The sequence below is a fragment of the Ammospiza nelsoni genome, chromosome 5, assembly GCF_027579445.1.
Source record: "Ammospiza nelsoni isolate bAmmNel1 chromosome 5, bAmmNel1.pri, whole genome shotgun sequence".
Lineage (NCBI taxonomy): Eukaryota > Metazoa > Chordata > Aves > Passeriformes > Passerellidae > Ammospiza > Ammospiza nelsoni.
The window spans coordinates 13,015,427-13,032,900 of record NC_080637.1 but is presented as its reverse complement, the minus strand read 5'-3'; the positions used below and the strand labels follow the sequence as shown (position 1 = coordinate 13,032,900).

General features: G+C 40.5%; 1 protein-coding gene across 2 annotated transcripts in view; it reads left to right on the top strand.

Moving 5' to 3' along the window:
- The window catches only part of RELN (reelin), a 284,897-nt gene that overhangs the window by 226,199 nt on the left and 41,224 nt on the right, over positions 1-17,474 (top strand). For both annotated transcript variants that reach the window (XM_059471986.1, XM_059471987.1), the window contains exons 32-41: positions 1,327-1,485; positions 3,807-3,995; positions 4,325-4,598; positions 5,885-6,025; positions 6,118-6,295; positions 7,677-7,761; positions 10,350-10,532; positions 11,897-12,068; positions 12,148-12,250; positions 14,616-14,845. In XM_059471986.1, the coding sequence (XP_059327969.1) occupies positions 1,327-1,485; positions 3,807-3,995; positions 4,325-4,598; positions 5,885-6,025; positions 6,118-6,295; positions 7,677-7,761; positions 10,350-10,532; positions 11,897-12,068; positions 12,148-12,250; positions 14,616-14,845 (1,714 nt within the window). The remainder of the gene's footprint in view (positions 1-1,326; positions 1,486-3,806; positions 3,996-4,324; positions 4,599-5,884; positions 6,026-6,117; positions 6,296-7,676; positions 7,762-10,349; positions 10,533-11,896; positions 12,069-12,147; positions 12,251-14,615; positions 14,846-17,474) is intronic.

The window sequence follows — 17,474 nt, the reverse complement described above, 5'->3', positions numbered from 1 at the left end:
ATTTTGCAGCACAGATTACACCAAGGGTTTGATTGTCCACTCATTTGCTCCAAATGAGACACCAAATAAGATACCAAAAAAAATCTGTTGTCTTGGAGCATGCATCAATATAAAAGAGTCTTAAGAGAAGAAATATACACAGATGCTTCTTTCTTGTATTACCCCTTTTGATGAGCTCTGCTGGGCTTCTGTTTTGTCCTAGTATGTGCCATACTGTATGCATGATACAAAGACTATCTTAAATTTTCTAAATATTGTGATAATTAATTTCCAAGGATGCTGTGAGCTTGCATACATAGCAGGAGGATTGTAATCCCAGCTATCAGAATTATAACTTAATCTTTCACATAAAGTGCAAGGATACCCAACATGAAATAAATACTATGTTTAAGAAAATCACATTATTCCTATCATTTCTGTGGTATGATCATTAGTTTCCCTGAGGGTGTAAAAGATTTGATCCTTAGAGTTTGGTGAAAACAGTGAAGATGGCATGTGGCAGCTGGTGACCCAGGTCACCTTTGTGTCGGGACCCAGGACATTTCTCTGGCTGCCCTGGGTGATTCAAAACCCTGGCAGGGGCTCAGAGACCTTGTATGGAGTCAAAGACAACTGTGCCTTCGATTTTAACCCATGGAAACAATTACCAACTTTGTGTGAAGAGTTACAAGCCACAAGAGTTTGAGTAGAATGATAGTTAATTTGTCACAAGGTGAAAAAGTAGAATTTTGGGGTTTTAGAATGGGGATTCAAGAAGCAAGATGGAGGAATCTGGGTGTGTCCTGTCCTTCTTCTCCTTCTTCTTCTCCTCTGTCATCTGCTGGGATGGTGACACTTTTTGATTGGTTTAGAATAAAGACAGACTGTCTAACATAGGTGATAGATACTGGAAAAATAATTGTAAATAAAGTACACATAGTTCTTAGTATAAAAAGTTAACACCACCCCAAGGACAGTCACTGTGCCATAACCCAACCTGCTGGACAGATCTCAGCTGGTCAGAGAAAGAGTGTATGAGATAAGAGAAAATAAACAGTCTTGAAAAGCAGAAGTGACAAATCTCAACTTCTTCTTCCGGTGTGGGGCTGGGAAAAAAAAGCCATTCTAATACCTCGGGGGCCATCTCAACCAGAGAAACCTGAGGCCTTTGCAGTAAGAATTTGTGGACAGAAATCTCCTGGGCCAGGAGTTGCACAAAGGGTGGGGCACATGTCACATGCCTGGGCGCTGGGTGGGAGTTGGCAGCTCCAGGGCACAGGGTGAGCTGCTCCCTCCCTCTTTGCTCTGCACAGTCTCACTCACTGCTCTTGCTCGTTTTAAATGCAGGACTGGTTGTTCAGTACACAAATGACAACGGCATCACCTGGAGCTTGCTGCGGGAGCTGGACTTCATGTCGTACCTGGAGCCCCAGGTGGTCTCCATTGACCTACCCCGGGAGGCCAAGACCCCTGCCACCGCCTTCCGCTGGTGGCAGCCACAGCATGGTAAGCAGGGACAGCCCAAAAACTCATTGAGCAGCTCTACACATCCCACATGTCAGGGCTACTCAGTGTAGACGTGTTGGGTAGAAACCTCAGCTCAGGAAAAACACAGTATTTTGAACAGTTGGATGTTGTAAGAGCATATTTGGGCTTTCCTGAGTCACACTATGGCCATGATTTTCTTTTATAGCACCAAACTGATGAGTGGGCTTAAGAGTAAAATTGTTTAAGAGCTAAATTTAAATCAAAGATGCTGAGATGGCAGGAGGGAGGAGTGTTACAGGGCTTGCAAGGGTTTTTCAGGGTGAAGAGAGAGACGAGAATCTTGACCTCATGTTCAGAAGGCTTGATTTATTATTTTATGATATATATTACATTATTACTATGCTAAAAGAAATAGAAGGAAAAATTCTCAGAATGCTAGCTAAGCTAAGAATAGAAAAGGAATGAATTATAAAGGAGCTCTCTCTGATTCTGTCCCAGAGAGAGCTCGATCTTTGATTGGCCCTTAATTGTACACATCCAACATGGGCCAATCACAGGTGCACCTGTTGCATTCCACAGCAGCAGATAACCATTGTTTACATTCTTTTTCTGGGGCCTCAGCTTCCCAGAAGGAAAAATTCTAAAGAAAGGATTTTTATGAAAATATGTCTGTGACAGAGGAGGAGGAAAAAAAATTACATTTTAATAAAGCCTAAATAAGATCAAAGTTTTTACCTGAGTATAGAGTGACCTGGGATGCCAAATGGCTTACACTGTCTCATTTTTTTCTCTGTTTTGGAAGTGCAGGCATAACTTAGCCTTGAATCTGCCTACCTGGTGGCTTCCAACTCACTATTTTAATATCTCTACATTCCAGAACAGGACCCCCTGCTCCCACCATTTCTAGTGTCCCAGAGCCCAGGTCCCCTGCCCCTGCAAAACCTCTCAGCCCCTTCCCACATCCTCACCTGAAGGTTAAACCCTGGTGCTGACTGATTCCTACAGCCACTGTGAGAGCTCCCACCTCACATGGGGACTTATTACCACTACTAAAAGGGTCCTGATTAAGTCTTACCTTTGCACAAGGAAGCAGCTCCTGGATCTGCAGGAAATATAAGGCAATATTAAGAAATATAACAAAGTACATTTCAACAGCAATTCCTTGGGGAGCAAAGCACATAGCTTACATTCAGGTAATTATGGTATGCAGCTTCTTAGACATCATTTATAATTTTGATGGATGATTTTATTCATAAATTTTCTTGTATGTGCTGGACTTAATTGTCCTCACTAGGTATGAGAATAGACAAGACAAGAGGGATGTGATTTAGTTAAGAAGACAGTTCCTTTGCTAAGCAATTACTGGTGCACCACAGAGCATCACTCTGTGATGATCATTTGCATTGATGAGTGGTGCAGTGTCCAGCCTGTTGCTCCCTATACTTGCCTTGGTGGCACCTGGATGACATCTGTCCCTGCAGGGTCATCACTCCTAAGGCCACTGATATCAGCCCTGTGGCTCCCAGTATAAACAAGGTTTTATGACTGGAAGTTGAAATATCACCCTCCACACTGGCACCTACACCAGACAACCAGTTCTGGTCAGAGATGTTAGTTCCATCATGGACTATCCTCTGTCTGCCATTCCTCAGTGCAGAGTGGCCCTATCAGCCATGACCCATGTTCCTCTTGGTGGCAAGGCAAGAGTCCTGGCACATTGCTGCAAGCTCACAATTTATTGTAAAGGCTTTCCTTGCTCTCCCTCCTGTGAGGGCAGCAATTGTGTAATAAGAGGTTCTTTTCAGCATGCCAGTAGAAAGGTGAATTGAAGTGAAGGCCAAAGAAATGGGCTGCAGATGATGAAAGTGAAATGCCTGTAGGCTGGAGAGCAAGAGGAGAGAGATTTCCAGGAAGAACAGCACTTCTCTAAATATTATCAATATGCAGAACCTTCAGCATTTTCCTTCATGTGCTATTCAGTTTGATACAAAAGCTATTTTGGGAACTAGACAGAGCCTTTCCAATTTAGCTGTGGGAATAGCAGGAAGGTTGTGACCCATAAAATGAAAATCCCCAATCTAGGGGCTCAGGAACCAAACAGAGGGAGAGCATATGATGGCAAAGGCACTGAAGCTAAAGTAATGAAGAGGGAAATACCTGTGTTCATCTGTAATAGAAACATGCTCTAGTGTCCAGGTGCATCCTTGAGCAATGTTTTAGTCTTGTTTAACAGCACTCAGTCTGTGTGATTGAGCGCTGCTCACTGAGTGAACACAGCATATGGGCATTAAAAACAACTTAGAGGGACTCCACTAACCTGTCTGCTCTGGTTTTTGTAGGGAAGCATTCAGCTCAGTGGGCTCTGGATGACGTGCTCATAGGGATGAATGACAGCTCTCAGACCGGCTTCCAGGATAAATTTGATGGAACTGTGGATTTACAAGCAAGCTGGTACAGAATACAAGGAGGTCAAGTAGACATTGACTGCCTGTCTATGGATACAGCTCTAATGTTCAGTGAAAACATTGGTATGTGTCATCAAACATTACTACATTTTGTATGAGTCTGTTTTATAAATTACATAAAGATTGAGTTTTACAAGATGGGAGGTATAGACAAATCCAGGTATTTAGAAATCTGTAGGGAAAAGAAGGCTGGAAAAAGGTGGAGATAGAGGTAACAAATTTGAATGACAGTATTGAAAGCATATGCCGAAGGTACACTTTGTTGTTATTGTTGTATCTGTTGCTGTTATTATATTTGTTGTTATTTTTGTATTTGTTGTTATTATTGTATTTGTTGTTATTGTCATATTTGTTGTTATTGTTGTATTTGTGGTTTTTCTCTCTTTGCTCAGGAAAACCTCGTTATGCTGAGACTTGGGACTTCCACGTGTCAGCCTCCACATTCTTGCAGTTTGAGCTGAGCATGGGTTGCAGCAAGCCCTACAGCAATTCCCACAGTGTCCACCTGCAGTACTCCCTAAACAACGGGAGGGACTGGCACCTGGTGACAGAGGAGTGTGTCCCCCCAACCATCGGCTGTCAGCAGTACACCGAGAGCTCCATCTACACTTCAGAGAGATTCCAAAACTGGAAGAGAGTTACTGTCTACCTCCCACCCTCCACCAAGTGAGCACTGCTCTTCTGGCTATTTAGCATGACAAAGGTTTTGCTGATCTAATTAGAACAAACATCCTCCAGCTTGGGAATGTTCTGCATGTCTTTTAAATTTTTAAATGTGTGTTGTCACGCCACCAGAATTTTACATTTCACTTCAAAATATTTCATCAGCTATAATGTGAAGTGTAGGGACTTAAGGAAGTTACAACGTTGATGAATGAATTCTTAAGTCTTCCCTATAATTTCTGACAGCAAGAACAAGAATGCTAAACCAGCTTTTCTAACATTTATGCAATAAGAAGCAAGAATAAATTCCCTGATCCATCCTTTCCTACATTAGTGTTTTCTGTTATTGCACATTAAGTTGTCACCTAACATTCAGGCATGTCAGTCACAGCACTGAGCAAGTCAGAACATGTCACTGGATGTGCCACCTTCACCTTTTGACCAGGAGGAGAGTTCTGCCAAGCTCCTCAGGATATCACAGGGCTGTAAATGGATGTGGCAGATGTGCTGGCATCCATCTCTCTAAATAAAACCATGCTCTAGTTTAGGAACAGCAGGTAATGAAAGTGACTGCTTACCATTGTTCTGAGTAGTTCTGTAATTCTTCAGAGCACCCTACATGTTACCTCTGTACATTTCATCACCCAGAAAATACAGTGGTAAAAATGGGCACACAGCAAATGAACTGGGCCTGGAGTTCACATCTTGGTTTCCAATTCCACAGCTCACTCCAGAGGGCCATACATCATCTTTCAAAGAATGTTTTTTCTCCAAAACACTTTCTTCATTTGAGGATAACAAGGCAGTCAGCAGTGACAGCAGTGTGTATGCATGTGCATATTTGTACATATATATTCATACATCCTTATATATATATATAACCATTGTTTTTCTCTTTACACAACACTTTGTATAAATGAACTTCCATAACTTCTTACCTTACTGATGCAATTTTACTGTTTCCATTCTGCTAGCAACACGTGGAGCTGTCAAATGCTAATGGAACTGCTAATTTCTGCTCAACCACTTATTGATCAGCAAGTGTCTCAGCAATGTTCTTTCTTGATCATCACTTTGGGCACCTTTCTTTAGAATATGCTGGAATTTTGCCTGAAAGACTAACCTGAGAAATTTAAACTTCCAGTTTCCACTAGAATATGAATCTTTTCAAAATAAGTGGGCCATGCTTATTATTCTGCTTTTCTTCAGAAGTCTGTGGGATTTTCTTTAGTGGATCTTTGTGGATCAGAATTTTGAATCCTGAAATAGATTTCCTTTGTTTTTAACAGCTCTCCCAGAACACGATTCAGATGGATTCAGTACAACTATGCCTCTGGAGTAGATTCTTGGGCCATTGATAATGTGGTCCTGGCTACAGGATGCCCCTGGATGTGCTCAGGGCACGGCATCTGTGACTCAGCCCATTGCATGTGAGTAGGAAACTGCTGAAGCTGCTTCATAGAGAGGATGTGTTTTATCCAGGCCAGATGGATAATACCTTTTCTTCCCAATGTGTTGCTAGGTGTGACAGAGGGTTTGGAGGTCCTTACTGTGTCCCTGTCCTTCCTCTGCCATCTGTCCTGAAGGATGATTTCAATGGTAACTTGCATCCAGACCTTTGGCCTGAAGTCTACGGTGCTGAGAGGGGAAACCTGAACGGTGACACCATCAAGTCTGGGACAGCTCTCATTTTTAAAGGGGTCAGAGATTACTCACATTTTTTAAAAAATTTATGAAAACCAGTAGAGTCAAAAACAGAAAGTAAATTTTCTCTTGTTAGCCCCATGTGTTGATTTTGAAGTCTTTTGGCTAGAATTTAACATTTTGATTTTGCTTGTCTTTTCCTACCCTAAACATGTGCCATGTTTTCCACAGTTGTTTTTTTATGAACAAATGGGTTTCATCTCTTGGTTGTTTATTATTTTGTTTGTGGTATAAACTCTTCATTGACCACCAGAGGAAAAGAATGAAATTCTACACTGAGGTTCTTGAGGTGACCTATTTGGAAATATGGCACACAATACAATTGTCTTCAAGTTTCCTGATTGGCTCTTTAGTATTTTGAATAATACAAATTAGTGTGTGTAGTCTGTGTCATCAATGTTTATGTAGTTTGCCTGTATTTTACTCAATTTTACGATTTTGATGTCTTCTAGTTCTTTAAAGACTTATTTTTGTTGACTGCAGGTTTCAAAAGGCCAGGACATATATTTTCTGAATTTTTCTGTTCTTAACAAAATGAATAATAGATTTTGTTCACAAGCACACAAATTATCAGCTCACACAAGTCTTCATTTGACATTGTGAACTCACGTGCCCCCCCCAAAAAAAAGTTAAATAATGTACAAATTAATTCTTTGAAGTATTTATTTGCAAAAGCTTGACTCCAGTTCAACCTCTTTAGATTATTTAAATCCCAAATCACAAAATGTGAGTTTTCTAAAATTTGCATTGCTTGTTCCTTTAGATTGTTCCCCTGGGGGAATGGGTTTGAGAAAGAGGGAAGCTCTGAGAGTTGGTTTTTGCCAGATCTCTGCAGAACAGGGACTGGCTCTGCCCCCAGGATCCACACAGCAGTGAGCTCATCAGTCGAGCTGGACAGGGTCTCAGGGTCCCTCTGAGGTTTCCTGTGTGCTCCCTTTCCTTACAGGTTGCCCCAGAAGAGGATATTTGTACAAAATATGTTTTGAGATGTAGAAAATAACTCTAAGAGAGGACTGTCCCTGCCTGGAAATTAGGGTGCCTGGCAACTGTACAGTTTGCACAACAAATGAGTGCAGTCGCTTGGACTCAATGTCAGAGTCAGTGCTGGCAGATCCAATCACACCCCAGGGGTTCAGAGCACGAACTGGATGAGCTGTAACTGTGCCTGTACCTGCCCATGTAGTTGTGCCTCTGTCAGACCTTGGCTCAGTTTGCCAAGGCTGTCACTGTCCCCATTTTCTGCCTGGGAAAAGGGGTGGAACAGAGAACTTCCCCTCTTGCTGCCACCAGCAAGCAGAAGCAGACAACAGCCAAGCACAATAAGATGCAGAACACACTCAGTAATGAGAACTTACATTGCATATTCTGCATTTGCAGGAAGGACTGAGAATGCTTGTGTCAAGAGATCTAGACTGCACTAATACAGTGTACATCCAGTTTTCATTCAAATTTATTGCCAAAGGTAAGATCCTCATTGATTTACTATCACTTCTCTAGCTTTGTTAGTACATAGTAGCAACACAGAAAAGAATACAGATTGATATTTTCCACTTCAGTGTATGGTAGGGATCAACAGTTTATGGTAGACTGACTATATGGGAGCTTGTTTGAAATTCTGCATCACCCCTACCTTGCTCCCAGCCTACATGGCTCTCTGTGCAGTTCCTAAGGAAAAAGTGAACTGTAGTATCACCAAAAATAGCACAGCTAGTAAAGTCTTAGGCAGAAAAGAAACAAAGGAGCTCAAGGTTTTATAGAGATTTTCCATTATAATGGGAAAAAATTATTTGTCCAATTTTTTTATGTAATAAAATTGTGCCTACAGTAAATTACTTAAGGGACAAAGAGTAAACTACAGTGGTTTTCCTTTTCTAGCTTCAGTACACTGCATTAAAATCTCTTACCATCTGACTGCCTAGCAGGTAGCTTAGAGATAACTGAAACTCCATAATTCTGTTTAATTGATATGAAGAATAGTCAGACTTTGCAAGAGAAGTTTTACACATTGTTGTAAATAACTAGTGACAGTTCCTCCAGTACAAGGACTTTTAAGCCAATTATTCAGTCTTACCCTGCTCCAAGGCCCTGTCATCCTTGGCTTTAAAAAATAATTATATCCAAGTCTGGAGTGACATGATGGAGAACCACTAAACTGCTTGAAGGTTTGAGCCACTCCCATGCAATTTCAGAACTTTTCCCCAAATTTGCTGATAGAATTGACACTTCCAGGCTGAACTCTGAATGCTGAAAAACTCCTCTCACTCTGGTGTAAGGAAGATGTCCATAGTTTCTGTGGTAAGCTCAGTGCTCTGGGACTGGACTGTAACTGACTCAACACTTACCAACAGCTTGAAAATAGTTTGGAACCCTCTCTTTCTTCCTAAATAAGTGTATTAGCCAAATCTGTGTATGGATGAGTGAAAATATAGCTCTTTGTGAATTATTATTGATTTTCTTTAATGGGCATTTAATAATATATATTGGGCTATTCATTACTGGGCTTAGCACTTTATCAAAAACATAACATCCCCCAAAATGATAACATGCCAAATATTTCATGTTTATAAGCAAAGTCTTTGTGAAGACTTCTTTTACAAAATTATGCCCTGGTAATATTTCTTCATATGATCCTTGAAAAAAATATTTAAAAATGAAGTGAGTAAAAATATTGCTCTGAAGGCAGGAGTAGCCAAAGGTTCAAGCCTGGATTTTGACACTTGACCCACAAGGAGTAAGACCATGAAAGCCCAGGAGAAATTGCTCCTTATTGAATCTGTATTACTTGTTAGCCCTACTGCTGGATCCAGGACTTAGTCCCAACAAGCTCCCTCATGTTGAATACAAGTTGATATAGCTGGGCATATCTCTCAGCTGTGAGTGTTAAAAGCAGTGTGTTGTTTACTGTTAATTGCCACAGATAAGCTGAAATCAGCTCCTGGCTGCAAACAGCACCTCCCTGCTCTGCTCCACAGCAGTTGAATACTTAGCAATGGAGCAGAGGGGAGCAGGAGCATCTGCACCAGGCACTTGGTTTCAGCAAACGTGGTTCATTTAACATGAGAAACATGGGAAAAGCTTGCACAGTAACACACAGTGAGTCAGGGATGAAGAAGCTGTCCCTTAGTCCTTTCCTTCTGCTGGTTCCTGACTGAGTTTTTGGGGACATGCCATCACTGTGCCACATCAAGAAGGGAGCAGAGAGTGTAAGTTTGTCTGAGTGAGACCTCAGTTCAGAGATGCCATCCCTTGGACACTGGTATTCGTGGACAGCAAGTTAGGCATAGGACAAGTACAGGCTGGGGGCTGAGCTTTGTACGGCAACCAGCATCAAAAATGAGTGCTGGGCTCTAATTAGCATGTGTTAATAACTAGGGATGTAATGAGCTTTTGTTTTTTACTCTTTAAAGCTCTAAGTAAAAAAAAATAGGAGGAGCTGGTAGTTAGAAAATGCAAATTTTACTGTCAGTTCTGCTGACTTTTAGGCCCAGTTTAAAGCACAGAATATTGCTTTGTTGTTGTTAAAATATGCTAATAAATATCCTCAGTGCTCTCCATCAATCATGTTATTTCTGGGCATGAATATCCTGATCCCAGTGTCTGCAGTGAGAGCCATAGGCTCATAAATTTATGAGAATAGGGACTGAGTCTTTATCCTGGATGCTACAGATGGTGATGATAATGTCTTGTAGCTGGACAAAGCAAGCAAATAAATACTGTATTACTGGAATATGTTTGTAGTAGGAGGAGCTGGTATGTTCTAATCTCAAAAAATGTAATGCTGAGATAGCTTCTTATGTAAGTATAATTGTATGTATCATGAACAGTAGTGTAAATTTAGGCCCTATTTCATTTGCATTTTGCAGACAAACAAGCAAGAGAAAGCACAGAAAGTCATATGTGTACAATGTGTATATAGCATCTCAATAGCTTAAGCTGTTGTTAAAGGAAGCCCATACTTTGTAGTGGGTGTCAGAGCAACATAATTTCATTTATACTTCCTTGAACTTACTGGATTTCAATGAACATAAATCCATGTCCTTTCTGCTCCAGGCACCCCTGAGAGGTCTCATTCCATCCTGCTGCAATATTCTGTCAATGGTGGCATCACCTGGCACCTGATAGATGAGTTTTACTTCACCCAGACTACAGATGTGCTCTTCATCAACGTCCCTCTGCCCTACGCAGCCCAGAGCAACGCAACGCGCTTCAGGCTCTGGCAGCCCTACAACAATGGTGAGCAAAAGACACACCCTGGGAGGCCAGGTCCCTGCTGGCACTGCTCAGCATCTCTAAGAGAGTGCATTTTCTTGAACTGAACAATTAGAGAGACTCTTAATTCATGAGGGTTTTGTGTTTGAACTCCTGCAATTAGAATTACTGCAGGGTTATGTTTGCTGTTCTTAAAAAGCAGTTGAATGCTTTAAAGTGAAGTACCTTCACCTGATATCCCTGGACTGTGTGCAGAAAAGCATCAGCTTTGGCCCTGGAGGGAGTGGGAGATCAAGAAACACCAATAAAGTTAACTTCACTCGGGTTCTTCTCATTATTTTTAATGGGCATGATTCTCACTCACACTGAGGCCCCATTAGGATGCTCCAATTATACAAAAGTGTCCCAAGTGTAAATGGGAACTGGGCCTACCTTTCTCAGAATTAACTAGGCATTAAAAACCCATTTAGAAAGAGTATGTAGTGAGCAGTTAATCTTTTGATTAAATTGTAAAGGACTGGAAAACCACAAGAGGAACACAGCTCCTTCCTCCTGATTACAGGAGATGTGCCAGCTGAAGGAAGCTCTTCTCTGCTTGCAGTTACTCTGAGCACAGTTCCAAGCAGAAACTGACATTTAACAGCTCTAAAGAATTCCAGCAATCATTTAGACATGTTGATTCAGCAACAGTTTATTCCGTGTAGGCAAATTCCTAGCACACCCCTAATGAAAAAACCCAAATTCAAATCTGGTCCTGACAATCCCGTTTCAGCTCGTTCTTCTGATGTGCCCTGCCTAAAACAATTATCTAAACTTTTCTCTGATGAACTCAAACACTTTTAGATAAATGAAAAAATGCTACACAAAAGATCTGTCAATTTAATCCTTCCTCTTCAGTTTGAGAATACCAATTTTCTGACATATATGAATACATAATCCATTGGAGAGAAGAGTTTCAGAGTTTCCTTCCCTATGGAAGAACTCTTCCCAGGCATACACAAGCTGCTGAGTGCAAGGATGTAGAATGAAATTGCACTTTCAGCCTGCTTTGACTGTGTAGCAACTACTCATTTAGATGTTTCTTAATTGAAGAAGACAATGACAGAATTTCAAAGTAAATATGATTTAAATAGAAGATAATTGTTCAACACCCATTGCTTTTCACTCTTTGTTTTGCTGTGCCTTCTATAAATTTTAGGGAATACATGTTAATTCCATGAGTTCAAGCTGGAAAGCAGTATGGAAACTATTTTCATGGAAAGTGAAAATAGTGATCCCACACTTTTAGCACCCTCCTCTTCACATAATCCATAAATACTGGCTGCTGTCCTGCTCTCTAATAATATTAGTATTAGGTCTTAATAGGAATATTTCCATTCTCTTTGTAGGCAAAAAAGAAGAAATCTGGATTATTGATGACTTCATTATTGATGGAAATAACCTGAAGAATCCCATTATCCTTTTGGATACCTTTGACTTTGGCCCTAAAGAGGACAACTGGTTTTTCTATCCTGGTGGAAACATTGGGCTTTATTGCCCCTATTCATCTAAAAGAGCTCCGTAAGATTCCCTCAGCAATACAATAGAGAGAAGTGACTTTGTAAAGTGAGTCTAAAGCTCTCCTCTCCTTGATTTTCAGGGAAGAAGATTCAGCTATGGTGTTTGTTTCAAATGAAGTTGGAGAGCACTCCATTACCACAAGGGACCTGAGTGTCAATGAAAATACTATCATCCAATTTGAGGTACTTGTCCTCAGAAAGTTATTTTGCCTTTTGCTTCATGTTCTTCTATATTCTGCCCTGGTGAATTTGCCCAGCTCTTCTGATTGCCAAATAGAGAAACCTGTCCAATTTCCCCTCTAATTGATTTGACGTTACCCTCCCTCATGTGTATGTATCACAATGCTTTTAATGCACAGATAAGGGAAATTTCTGCCTCAAAGTCTTCTACTTTCTTGCCTAAATTACTACTTTGTCCATGCCTATATACTTGCACTGATAGCATTCAAGTCCATGTGCTATGCATTGGAGAGTCACAACTGCAGGCAAGAGAATGAGCAAAATATGGTGAGAGTCCAAATTGCCACTTCACAGCCTGCTCCAGGTAAGAGTGCAGCACTTCCACAAGCTCACCAGTGCAGAGCTACAACTTCATCTGTGATAGTAAAAAATAATTTTTCCTGCCTTGCTGGCTTAACTGCACTATTGTACTTTCTCAAAGACAAGCTTCTGCTTTCCTTTTTCTTCTGCCCACATCATAGCTGGTCTAGATGAAGCTGGTTTTTGGCTATTGTGGCCTGAAGTCATCCTATTTTCTTTTTTAAAGAAAGTTCATTAATAAGGAGCATATTTTTGTGCTTCATTCTCTCAGTGGAAACAGGTACCCCAGTGACAACACAAGAGTCTAAACTAAACTGTATTTCTGACTTATCTAAACTGTGCATTGCCTGGGGCAGCTATTGATGGGAGTAACCAGTTAGTATTTCTTAGTTTAGAGAGGTCATTATATTGTCATTAAGAAACTGGAAAATAATCTGGCACATAAATTGCCATGTCACAGTTACCAGGCTGCTTTTAACAACTATGTGGCATGTTGTTGCATTAATATGAGCTACATAATAATCAGCAAATGATAGGAGTTTATAAAAATTACTGAAATGATACTAAGGGTTTTCCAAGAAAATTAGGTTTAGCTGTGTACTCACGCACTCTTCAATCTGTCATGCAACTAATTCATAAATTATTGAAGGCAAACCATTTCCTCTTTTAAAATATAGATTAGAGCCTGTAGAACAAAAATGTTTGAGGTGACTTTAAGATATTCATAAGCCTTGATAGCATTAACTCATAAAATCTACATGTTTACTTCCATATGTGGTAAGAACATCATTTTCAGCTCACGTTTTTGAGAACATTAGTGTAAATGAAGGAGTTATGCATAATGCAGTAGTTTCTCTCTGTCTCAAGAGTCAAAACCTATATTGGGTCAAGCATCTCTCTAAGCTTCCAGATGAGTAGACAACCCTTCTAGTCAAATGTAGGTTGATGGGACTCATGTGCACTGAAGAGTGATGAAGGAAATTCAATGTAGGATACACTTTCAACATTCATGCACAGTTCTAAGCATTACTGTGTTTTAGAAACAAATAGATTTTCTTAACAGAATAGAATGCTACAAAGACACTTTTTTTTTGCTAAAAAGATATATAAAAATATTAAAATGTTACATAGTTTTAATGCAGGCTTTGTAATCAGTACATCTTATTTTATATGACAGTCATTCTGTAAAGAACTAATTTGTCTTCTTTTACAAAAGCAATCTGAAATTATAAGAAGATCTAAATATCAGTGTAACAGGAAAGCAAACTAACTTGCACTTTCTCAGATTCTGTATTAAACAGTCTGTGTTTTTTCAGTAGTAGAATTGGTTTTCATGTTCTGCCTTTTCTACTGTTCTTTATATGAGGAATCTTGGGAGCACACCCTGAGAGGTCTGACACTGCCAAACTAAGACCTTGCATCTAAATGCAGTCCAGCTATGATGCTCTAGGGCTTTGCCATTATACATGAACAAATAGGTAGTGACCATGAAAGCTGAATATATTGAGGTGATAAGCTTTGGGTTTTTTTTTTTTTTAATGTAACATAAAAGAGGATCATAGTGTAGCTCAGCAATTAACAGCTCAGCATTAACAAAAAGTTAATGCTTCACTTTTTGTTTTACTATTTCTTCATTTAATACTGCACATTTTCTTGATGCTGTGATTATTTCAGCACCTGCCAGAGGACTGCAAGAGCTGCTGCATTTACTCCAGCAATGTTAGCAGCTATCCTTTCTGACTTTGGTTTTCTCTAGGTAGAAGTTATTGGGGAATTCTTATCACATTCATTTTATCATAACCCATGGTGAGATATACTCGTGGACAGGACAGTAATGTGCAAGAGTTCCTGTCCATGTGCATGTCCTGAACGCATCATCCCTGTTGTTAAGTGGGTTCCCAAATCACCCTTTTCCTGAACTAAACAAACACCATACCCAGCGGGGGAGGCTGAAGAATGACTGGGAGTCCCAGTCTGCCCTGTGTCACCTTCTGTGTTTGGCCCCCAGATCAATGTTGGCTGCACCACTGACAGCTCCTCTGCTGACCCAGTGAAGCTGGAGTTCTCACGGGACCTGGGGGCCACCTGGCACCTGCTGCTGCCCCTGTGCTACAGCAGCAGCAGCCACCTCAGCTCCCTCTGCTCCACCGAGCATCACCCCAGCAGCACTTACTACGCAGGCACCACCCAGGGCTGGAGGAGGGAGGTCATTCACTTTGGAAAGCTGCACCTCTGTGGGTAAGTGTCCAGCTCCTGCTCCTGCCCAGCTGCTCGCTGCTTTGCTTTTATTTGTTTTTCACCCAGCACAAGGGTGGTGCGTAAGAACTGCAGCACTAGAGCAGAACAAATGACCAATTTTTCTCAGCTTTTTGCCCTGAATGTTAGCTAGTGTTCAGGTGATTCCCAAATCATCTTGTGCCTAATGCTGATGTAGAATAATCACAGGCAACTTCCTATTACCTATATATTTAATTAGTGATAATTTAATAGAAGGGAGTTGCTTGTTGAACTAAACACAAAACTGACTGTTCTTAGCATGCTCTGAGTGTTCTTTGCAGAACTGCATCAGCCATTTCAATTCACTGATGATATTCTTGCATTAAATTTGAGCTTCATAAGAAAAATGCAGTAAAATATGAGCTAGTATAAGCTTGATTCCACTTCAGCATGAAGAAATGGTCTGATCTAAATAATGTCTCAATCAATCAGGCTAGATGATAACACAGCATAGAAAAACAATATGTGCTAGCAGGCACAGTAATATGTAACTTTGTAACTTTTCAAAGTAAAAACACTACTGTTTACTTTTTCAGGAATAACTGTCATCCAGCATCAACTCACTTTATGTAAAAGCTCACACCATTAATGATTAAACTGTAGCACGTATGAATGAAAATGAGCTATGCAACTATGAGACTTCATGAGTCTGTGCACCTATGAGACTGAGTATTTATGAAACTACTGCAGTCAATGGGTCCTCCACTAAATAAATGACCCCATATGTGCTCTGAAAGTATGAAAAGACCTATATAAGGAATAAGAATCACATTTTGAAAGACTGATTGTTTAATAATTTAAGGAAATGTTTAAATTTTAAACCTGAGTTTTCTGGTTTATGACAGTTAACATTTCAAGCATGCAATAGGTAACCATCTCTTTCAGCAGCTCACTTGTACTTCCTGGTTTTGTGCAAAAGAATTATTTTGCCCTTTAGCCAACCATCGATGCATCCCTCCAAATAAAAATTTTGACTGTGCAGACTCCTAACTCATTTAAACCTTCCAGGATTTTGATTTAGTCCCCTGTTCCTGAGTACTTCTATCCTGTTTTCCTACCTTCCTTCCTTCCTATTCCTTCCCCAACACACCAGGCCAGGAGTCCATGGCTGGCATGGCCAGCCAAGCCCAGCAGTGCAGAGTAATTTACATTCTGTGCATTAAATCACTGGGCCAGAGGGCTGAAGGGGGATTTCTCCACCAGAATCTACTGGAATAACAAGAAAAAAATCCAAACCTTTCTCATTGTGTAATTCTAAAAAAATCCCCCAGCCTTTCCGTCCCCCAAGTGCCGAGTGGTTATATTTTAACTGAGGATGAAGACATTTTAAGTTATTTCCACTACATAGGTAATTTTAGAAATGAATATATGTTCTCAGCAGACAGCTGTCAGTAATAATTAGTATTCCAGTTATGTCCTGAAGGAAAGGTCCAGGGCCTGTTGAGCCAGAGAAGAAACCCCAAATAAGCAGTGGTTCACTCTCTGCTCCAGACACAAGTCATGGTTCACCCTCACCAGGAGGGCCCCTGAGAGGAGGAGCTGGCTTGTCTCAGGAAAAAAATCCAGCCTGTGGGGCAGAGGTTTACTCTCAAGAGGAGCTTACAGCACCTCCAGCCTCACACTTGTGTCCCTCCCCTTAGGGCACACTAAAGTCAATGATTTTGACTTCCAGCAGAATTCTGGTTCTTGGGCATCTTTCTTGTGACACTTAGTAATGTCCCGACCCATCAATTATTGGTTGTTACCTAAATCCCTTCACAAAAATTTCTGTTTAGCAAATCAAGGAAAAAAATTTGTCAGCTACAATTACCTATGGAATTGATTTGCCTGCTGAATTTAGATGTCTTTAACAAGACACATTAAACATGCAAGGCAATTAAGTGCTTTTCCCTTCTCAATCTTCTGGTTTCCTTCCTCCCTTAAAATGTTTTCTCAACTGGGAATAAAATTAGTCTCTCAAGTATTTTCCTCATCTCAATTTGTTTTCCCTCCTTCCCCAATTGGTTCCTTTTTATATGCAGCATTGATGCAAGTAGCACTTAGGAGATGAATTAAAAATGACAAGACAGCACCCATAGGAGAACATAGTTTAAATTAACAACTTGCAATATCAGCCTCGTTTAAGATTAAGCTGCCCGAAAGCAAGCTGAATACCTGGTGACATGACAGATCATGTTTTCTTTCTGGGTAATTGAGGGTGAGATCCTCCCACTCCACTCCTACAGGTGGTCTCCCTGGGGGCACAGTGGAAGCATGAATTAGAATCTCACTCTCCAGGAGAGGGTGAAAGTGGCTGGGTCTGACCCACACACTGTGCACCAAAGCAGAAGGGAATCCACCAGACCACGGCCATTCATCTTCCCCATGAATTATGGAGTTAAAAGTAGCTGGATTTTAAATTTTGAAAATCATGCCTGTCATTCAGTTTTGAGATTACAGCTAATGAATAGTGTTATTTTTATTCCTGTCAGTACTTGGGTTGAACGTCAACATAAAGATGCATGAGGTACTGAAGGAATTAGATCTAGCAGTCAGTTTTTAGAATTAACCTATTTATCAAGCCAGTTCTGACAGAAAGAATATTATATAT